This window comes from Engystomops pustulosus, chromosome 4, assembly GCF_040894005.1.
Source record: "Engystomops pustulosus chromosome 4, aEngPut4.maternal, whole genome shotgun sequence".
Taxonomy (NCBI): domain Eukaryota; kingdom Metazoa; phylum Chordata; class Amphibia; order Anura; family Leptodactylidae; genus Engystomops; species Engystomops pustulosus.
Window position 1 is genome coordinate 146,833,717 of NC_092414.1, and position 9,546 is coordinate 146,843,262.

At 40.6% G+C, this 9,546-nt stretch overlaps 1 protein-coding gene across 1 annotated transcript; it reads left to right on the forward strand.

Annotated features, from left to right (window-relative positions):
* Positions 1–4,426: 4,426 nt before the first annotated feature.
* On the forward strand, positions 4,427–5,696 carry LOC140128486 (uncharacterized). The gene is made up of 2 exons (XM_072150188.1): positions 4,427–4,758; positions 4,835–5,696. The coding sequence occupies exons 1-2, from the start codon at positions 4,427–4,429 to the stop codon at positions 5,694–5,696; spliced, it is 1,194 nt and encodes a 397-aa protein (XP_072006289.1).
* The last annotated feature ends 3,850 nt before the right edge of the window (positions 5,697–9,546 follow it).

A 9,546-nucleotide genomic window follows, 5' to 3' on the forward strand; every position in this document is an offset into this window, starting at 1 on the left:
AATAGGCTGTAGCACACCATAGCAGTCAACTCAAATATATAGTCCCAATAGGCCTAGCACACCATAGCAGTCAACTCAAATATATTGTCCCAATAGGCTGTAGCACCCAAAAGCAGTCAACTCAAATATATTGTCCCAGTAGGCTGTAGCACCCAAAAGCAGTCAACTCAAATATATTCTCCCAATAGGTTGTAGCACCCAATAGCAGTCAACTCAAATATATTGTCCCAATAGGCCGTAGCACCCAAAAGCAGTAAACTCAAATATATTCTCCCAATAGGTTGTAGCACCCAATAGCCGTCAACTCAAATATATTCTCCCAATAGGCCGTAGCACAGCATAGCAGCCAACTCAAATATATTGTCCCAATAGGCTGTAGCACCCAAAAGCAGTCAACTCAAATATATTCTCCCAATAGGGTGTAGCACACCATAGCAGTCAACTCAAATATATTGTCCCAATATGGCGTTGCACACTATAGCAGTCAACTCAAATATATTGTCCCAAAAGGATGTAGCACACCATAGCAGTCAACTCAAATATATTGTCCCAATAGGCCATAACACACCATAGCAATCAACTCAAATAAATTGTCCCAATTGGCTGTAGCATTCAAGATCAGTCAACTCAAATATATTCTCCCAATAGGCCGTAGCACCCAATAGCAGTCAACTCAAATATATTCTCCCAATAGGCCGTAGCACACCATAGCAGCCAAATCAAATATATTGTCCCAATAGGCTGTAGCACCCAATAGCAGTCAACTCAAATATATTGTCCCAATAGGTTGTAGCACGCCATAGCAGTCAACTGAAATATATTGTCCCAAGAGGCTGAAGAACCCAAAAGCAGTCAACTTAAATATATTCTCCCAATAGGCCGTAGCACACCATAGTAGTCAACTCAAATATATTGTCCCAATACGCCGTAGCACCCAAAAGCAGTCAACTCAAATATATTGTTCCAATAAGCTGTAGCACCCAATAGCAGTCAACTCAAATATATTGTCCCAATAGGCTAGTGGTGGCGAACCTATGGCACGGGTGCCAGAGGCGGCACTCAGGGCCCTTTCTGTGGGCACCCAGGCCTTCACCCGAAAGCTTTCTCCTGTGATCCAATACAGCCCAGGACGTGCCAAGCTCAGCGCTATTTTTAAACAACATCTTTGGCTGCCAGGACTACAGGAGGAGCGAGAAGGAGTGGATAGGGATGGATTGTCACTGGAGCTCCTGCTCTGGGTCCCCTGATTCTTCCTCTTTAGGGGACCCTGGAGGAAAGCTACAATCCAAATTTCTCCATCATTTTCTATTGTATAAACTCAGGTAAACTGGTAAACTCAAGACACCAATACGATTAAAACCTGTAATACAACAATTTAAGTTACTGCTTAAATTGTTGTGTTGGCACTTTGCGACATATAAGTGGGTTTTGGTTGTAGCTTGGGCACTCCAAAAGGTTTGCCATCACTGCAATAGGCTGTAGCACACCATAGCAGTCAACTCAAATATATTCATCCAATAGGTTGTAGCATAGAGATAGGATGCAGCATGTTGCACACATTCTATCATCTCGTTAAAAGGATTGTTAAATGGGTTTGCTGAAGCCCTCCCAACTCAGGTAATTTGCATATTGATGAGCTATTTCATCAGGTCTGGTATCTTAATTCTAGTATAATATATAGTGGAAGTAGCCTTCTCAATCCAAGTCTTCATACTATTATATGTACAATAGAAGGACCAATATGTTAGGAGGGAGAACTGGAGAGGGGAGTGATTTTATACAGTGCTGAATAAACATTTTTCATAGGACAATGTGTTTTTGGTTGCAGATGAGGCGCGATTAATGTAGTTTATATGGGACTGTATGTGGGGGATGGTAAAGGGAGAGTAATAGTGTTGACCAAACCCCCTAATATGTGGCGCGGTTTGACCGTTTCGACACCCATGCGCCGACACATAACACATTTGCACATCAAGGGGCATTCCTGTGCACAATTAGACCGTGCAACATATCATGCATTGTCTAATAGTATTATGTCACATACCCTATGTTAAATGTGCACCGGAGCAGGGCAGGGAGCGCCAGATTTCTGAAGAACAGACGCCACATCTGCACAATCTGCACATGTGTGAGGGGGAAAAGGTCCTCTTTAAAAAAAAAACTGTGAGCCCAAATGTATTGTTGTTTACAATCTGGTTTTGTTTATCTTCTGAAAACCGGATTATAAAATAAAAAAAAGTGATGCACTGATACAAAAGCAAGGGGGTGTGCTTTCTATATAATAATTTTATTTTATTTTATTTATAAATTAGGAAGTTGTTAGCTCTGGACCCACATTATACCATACGGTTATGTAACATTTAAAAGTTCAGTATTTAGATCTAGTTATGTCTGTTACCTCCTCAAATCAATTTATCAGTTGGCTCAACTGCCCGGTTTGCCTTTATGGTACACAGCACTTGTAATTTCCAAACAGCAGGGAAGGCACAGGTTGTAATTTCATAATGTCTAGGAAGCCAAGGGTTGTATCTCACCCACAGCTGGGAAAATATAGGTTGCACTCCACTAATCAATATAATGGAGCATATTTATCATGCTTGGATTTTTTGGTTATTTTCAAATCATTTCAGTGGATATTTTTAAATGTATAATTAGCAGATATTGTTTCTTATTGTTTTCATACGGGTATAAAATGTTGCACAACAAAAAACGTGTAAACATTTCTGCTGGATTTCACACTTGCCCAGCATAGTGAGAAGGTGAAGTGTAACTCCATACATGTGAGTCAGTGTAATGTCCAGACTGAAAAAAATTTAAATTAAATTTAACCCCTTAGTTACGCAGACTGCAAAGGTTAGTGACTAAGTATTTTTAGCATTCATAAGTGCTTGCGTGCAACCCTAACATTTTTTGCAGTGTTTTTTTCAGAGCTAGTTAAAACATAATAAAAGTGTAAACATTTTTTAAATTTTTATTTTTATTTGGGGTTAAATGTGGAAAAAAGGCTTTTTTTGTAATTTATAGTAATTTATAATATGTACAGTATAGTTTTGGGCAAAAGAGGCGACTATGGTGATGCATTTTGTAGTGTAGCTGGGGGTTTTTTTATTACATGAGGAAATACGAATGTATTTTTATGAATATTTGTTAAGAATTTTTGTTCATATTTGTTTTTACTTTATATATATTCCCTCAGGAGGTCATAAAAGACCTCATATGCGATACTGTCAGGAGCAGAGAAGGGAGAAGAGCTAATAAACCGTATCTCCCTTCTCTCTAGGGTCCCTGGCTGTCCCGGACAGGTGGAGACTGGGCGTGCTCCCGCGGCTAGCGCAGGAGCAGTAGAATACCACAGCCACTTCTAAAGACGTCACTGCAGACTCAGGACCTGTGCCCGCTGACGTCTTAAGTCAGTGGGCGGTCCAAAACAAGTTAAAAAAACATATGCACATTCATTATATGAATGACTATAGAAACAAATAACAGAGAAAAAAATAAAAGAAACAATGACAAATTAATAAAACATGACGTTTAGTATGACCTCATTCACTGTATGATGGTGAACTAACATTTTTTGTTACCTTACAGCACAAAAGTAAATAAAAATAGGTGTAGGGGTGCAGGAACATCTCGGCCCTGTGCACAAGCCATAGCATGCAACCATTCAGGTGTGAGACAGGATGAGCCTTGCAGATCACAGAAGAACATAGAAGTCTATGGGTGCGCAAAAAGAACAATAACAGGTCAATTTTTTTCAATGATGAGGCTGAGAAACCAGATGTTATGTTTTCAAAGCAATGTTAAACATTCAGTTTTATTTGTGGACACAAAATGGAAGCAAAATGGAGATACGAAAAGCAATGCATGCACCACAGACTTGCAGCGCAAACGTAAATGTGAAACTAACCTTATATTGAGATATCTTCTTCTATAGATGGAGGTCCTGTGAGCCCTTAAAATTTTTAAGAAACAGCTGCCTATTTCCATTTAACCTATAAAAGTTCTCTCGAATGAGATAGACCTTGAATGCCAGTAGATGTCAGAGTTCCTGACAAGGCTAATTATTTGTGACTTTAACCAAGGACCATTAACTAAGGCCTCTTGCACACTAGCGTTGCGTTTCACGTGCGTGTGCAATGCGTTAAAAACTGACGTTTTTGCTGCGTTTTTGTTGCATTTTTCCTTGGAGTAATTTGCGTTTTTGCGTTTTTCACGCGCGTTTTTTGCGCGTTTTGTTAGCGTTTTTTTGCGTTTTTGGTGCGTTTTTCACGCGCGTTTTTAAATCACATGATTCTTTTTTTTGGTACCCATATGTCCCAGAATTCCACATAAAAGGGTTTTTTGAATGGAGTCACATGATTGCACATGGTCTCCATTGCTGAGCTTGGGCGTTTTGATTTTGCTTGGAGCATTTTTAGGTTGAACCATGTCTGATTCGGATACGTTGGAAGATGTAATTTTGTCTTGGTATGTATCGCGGAAATATGGTGAGCGAAGTGATCTCTGGCGTTCCCACCACCCCCGGCGTAAGCGTAGGCGATGGGTTCATCCAATTGTATCTCAGCGCTTGACCAAAGGTGTCTTTCATACTTTGTATTTTTCCCTCCGCAAAGACCCTGACAAGTTTATTAGTTTTTGTCGCTTATCAATCACCTTGTTTGACCAATTGGTGGCGGAGCTTCGTCCTGCACTCACATTTCAGGATACCAGGCTACGGAAATGTATTTCTGTGGAGGAGCGTCTTCTGGTTACCCTGAGGTATGTTTTATATGTTTTTCTTTTTGATTTGTTTTGTTAATGTGTATTAATTTGTTTTTTGAATTTAACATTTTAGGTTTCTGGCTACTGGAAATTCTTTTTCATCACTACATTTTACTTTTCTGATTGGAACTTCAACCATTTCAAGGATTGTGAATCACACCTGTGTTGTTATTTGGTCACATTTGAGACGCACCATGATGCCTCCGCCAAATGCTCAGCAATGGCTTGATATTGCGCATGGCTTTGAGCAAAAAGCAAATTTTCCAAATTGTATTGGCGCCCTGGATGGAAAACATATACGTGTACAGAAGCCACCAAACTCAGGATCACGATATTTTAATTATAAACGTTATTTCTCCGTTGTTTTGTTAGCACTAGCTGACAGTAACTACCGTTTTATAATTGTAGATATTGGTGCCCATGGTTCTGCTGCTGATGCTGGTATATTTCGTGTTTCTAGAATGTCAAAGCGTTTATCAGACCGTCAGCTTGACATTCCGGAACCACGTATTTTGCCTGGTTCTTCTGGCCCCGCTTTACCATTTGTGATAGTGGCAGATGAGGGATTTGCACTTTCATATCATGTTATGCGCCCTTTCCCACGACGTCGCTTGGATTTAAGGTGCAGACATTTTAATATTCGTCTGGGCCGGGCTCGTCGTTTTGTCGAGTGCGCATTTGGTATATTGTCTAGCAGATGGAGGGTTTTCCAATCAGCAATGCAGCTCTCTCCATCAAATGTCATTTGTGTCATCAAAGCATGTGTAATTTTACATAATTATTGTCGCATGTATGAACCGCCGGAGAACCCACAGACAGAAATGTATGCAGATGTTGCTACTACTGCACCCACTCATCATGCAAGGCCTGCTTTGGCAGGAATGCGTATTCGAAATCAATTTGCAGATTATTTTTATCATAATGTTGTGGATTAATTTTTTTTTTTTTTAAAAAGTATGAAAAAAAAATAAAAATTTGATTGGACTTTCCGTTTATCCAACGTATGTAAATAAATAAAAGTGTAACCTCTTTTGTGTCAATGCCCAAATGTATTGAATGGTAGATTGATGAAATAAATGAATCAAGTCAAAAAAACTATATACATTTTTAATATAATTCCATCAAAAAAGGAAGAATCTGCATTTTTGCAAGAAAATATACAAATGTAAACAAACAGGCCGAAGAGCCATCAAAAACACAAATACGAATAATTTTGGAAACAAAATTACAAATTTAGAAAATGCTGTGCTGGGGAATCCTGCCTCTCACCTCTTTGGGCCTGAAAATGAGGTGCAGGGGAAGGTGGGGGAGCTAACCCCGCGGATGGCCGGCCCTGAGAAATGTGGCTAGCACTTGCATAATGGGGGTGTCCTTGAGGCTGATGATGACCACCCGCAGCATAAAACATGTGGCTTTGCGAATGGTGTAATTCGGAAGCCGGGTATGTCCCAGAATAAAAACTCGGTGGGGCCTGTGGGGGAGGAGGTGGTGGTGGTGGCAGCGGCTGTGGTCGGGGGACAATATGGCCATACAGCCGCCACTGTTCGAGGGCCTCAAAGACCGGCGTCGGGTTGTTTGGGGGACAGCAGGCCTCCAGAATGATGGAAAAAGCCCCCTGACACCGGAGGAGGTGTTCCTGCGGCACACGCCGCATATGGTCGGCCAGACTGCGCAGGTAGGTCACTATAGTGTCCTCCTGTGCCCGGCGTCCCAAATAATTTAGCACATTCTCATCTATAACTCTGCCTGGGGGTGCCCTTCTTGCCCGCCGTCCTCTGGGGACAGGAGAAGGACTCTGTGCTTCCCCCACCTGCAGTTGTTCAGGGTTGTCCGACGTTGGGCCTGCAGTGGCGTCCTCTGCTGCAGCGGCCGTTTCAAGATCATCAGTCGCAACATCACTTGCAGCCACAACAGGGGGATTAATGTCGGTATCCTCTGCCTCTGCCTCGAAATTATCTTCAGTACTAAAGATGATGATAAAAGCAAATTAAAATGTATTATTTAAAACATGCAGATAACTCCCCAAAAAAAAGAAAAAAAAACGCAGTGTAAAACAATGTTTAAACTTTGGGGTTACACCAACAAAAAAAAGGCACATGCATAGACAGACAAGATCACTTTAAAAAAAAAAAAAAGGGTAACTTACGGCCCAATGGTAAAGATGTCTTTTAAAAAACACATCTGCTCACGAAAGCAATAAGGCCGCTTTCGTGAGCGTCCAGAGCCACTCGGCCCTTCTTGTGCCCGCAGATCTTTCTTGTACTGGTCGCGGCAGCTCCGCCACCTCTGCTGCACGTCCTTGCCTAGTTTAAACAGAGGCAAAGTCATTATCAGAACAAAGTTACACAATGAGATAAATCAAACTTTTAAAATGAAAATTTGAAATTGTACAAAAAAGGTGAAAAAACTTACATGCAAGGTTTTGTTCATCTGGGGACATCTTCGACCACTTCTGGCCCACAAGGTCCTTGCAGATTTCAACCCAGATTTTTTCTTTTTTGCAGCGATCATGATAATCGCTGCAGCGATTATCCCAAATTGCAGGATGGCACTGAACCAAAGAAATAAGCTTTTCTACATCCAAAGTGCGTGGCATCTTGAGAAGATGTGTAACAGAAGCACACTTGTGGAATGGCACATGTCCCAGACACTACTTCCTGTCTACTTCCTGACTTTTTTTTTTATATCACCTAGCAACCCATCCGTTTAAAACGCATTGCACTCGCATTGAAATCGCAATGTTCGCGAGTGCAATGCGTTTTTGATGCGTCCCCATAGACTTGAATGGTGCGTGAAAAACGCGCGTGAAACGCAAAAATAGAGCATGCTGCGATTTTGACGCGCGTGCAAACGAACGCAAGCACGCGCGTTGAAAACCACGCAAATGGAGAAAGACCCATTGAATACAATGGGACAGAGTGCAATGCGAGTTCTGCGCGTCAAATGCACGCGCAGAACTCGCGCGTGAAAAACGCCAGTGTAGAAGGGGCCTAAGACCATTCATTCTAACCACGTGTGTCATTCCCAAAAGACAGCCAGAAAATTCACCATGAACGATATACATAAGATTGATAGTTTCTATCATGTTGCTAGGCTTTATTTGTTACAATTACTGTATTTGGACATTAAGGATGATTATTTACTTATTTAAATACATCATAATTATTGCATTTGCAAAAATACAAATGTACAAATCTTGTGTTAGTTCTATTATGTGTTTTACATGTTTCTGTGCTTCACAAGGTAATTTAGGGAAAAAGAGAAAGTGTTTAACATGTCTAGAAATGAACTAAACCTGTCATATGTCACAAGCCACTGTGATAACTGTGACATCTTGTGACTGCTTACTGTGTTATAGAAATGTTAGACAGCATTAGTACACGTGGCCCTTTCTTTTTATCATACATCATGCTGGAATCTTTGGTATGTTCTTATCATTATTGTTCTGCTGTCCAGTTTTATCATGACCAAAAATGGGTATGATTTAAAGTTGAATGATGATGCTGTTGAGACAGTCTTAAAGAAGTGTAGATTTCTGTTTTGACATTTCTGGCATTTCGTTGGCATAAATTGGGAAAACACTCCATCTGTACAACCTTTTGCACAAAGTGCACTTGTTTCACCCAATTCTGATGCCAATAGCTTTTTCATATTTTGGTGTACAGATTTGTGTTGGGGACTACCTGACTGTATGACCTTTGGATAACTTTTTATTCCAATTTATATGTGTTTTTAAATGTCGAAAAAGTGCCCCTTACATTTTGATAATGTAAAATAAATAATAATAATTTTGGTAATACCCAATATGCTTTTTTGTGTTCTATGGTGGTTGGTAGGCTTATACAATTTGATCAAAATGTAACTAAGACCCTCAAATTTAGCTTAGTAATGTAGCGGCTAGCTGCAGTAGATCATTGTTTGATGTGTGGAAGTGCAGTTCAGATCTTCCCCCCTAATGTTGGTATTTTATCAATTATCATTCATTTTTATATTGTACAAGCTGCCCTACTTGTGGCCACCAATTTATCCATCCCAGACATCCTTTTTAATTTGCTGCTTAAAGGAAACCTACCACTTGTAGTGGCAGGTTTCTGATGGAAATACCGGGCACCAGCTCAGGGTGAGCTGGTGCCGGAGCTTATTTTCGTTAGTGTTTTAAACCGCGGTATCGCGGTTTAAAACACTTTTTAAACTTTATAGCCGGCGCAGGCAGGTACGCGCTCGGCGCTTACCGTGCACGCGGCTCTCATTCACTTCCTATGTAGCCGCGCACACGGTAAGCGGCGAGCGCGTACCTGCCTGCGCCGGCTATAAAGTTTAAAAAGTGTTTTAAACCGCGATACCGTGGTTTAAAACACTAACGAAAATAAGCTCCGGCACCAGCTCACCCTGAGCTGGTGCCCGGTATTTCCATCAGAAACCTGCCACTACAAGTGGTAGGTTTCCTTTAAATCCATCATCATCTTATTTCATATCTTATTGTATAACTGGGCCATTGTTATATGCATTTAAAGTAATACATTTCACAACAGATTTCTTATCACCATTGACTGTTACGTTGTCATGTATCTACTAACACATATTCATATATACACAAGAGACTTTGTGAACAAAAGATATCATCCTGGAAAAATTCCATCAAATAGCACTTTCATTCTAAGATTGCCTGACTCTAAAAACAGATTGCTTTTATTTCTTGACCACAAGACCAAAAATTGCTTTCAGATTTTAGACCGGTCATGCTTGGAGTCATGTGGTTGTAAAGTAAGCAAAAAAACTAATTCC

Coding starts and splice junctions, on each gene's coding strand:
- LOC140128486 (XM_072150188.1), top strand. CDS start 4,427: ATGTCTGATTCGGATACGTTGGAAGATGTAATTTTGTCTTGGTATGTA. Junction 4,759..4,834: donor CGTCTTCTGGTTACCCTGAG/GTATGTTTTATA, acceptor TTAACATTTTAG/GTTTCTGGCTACTGGAAATT.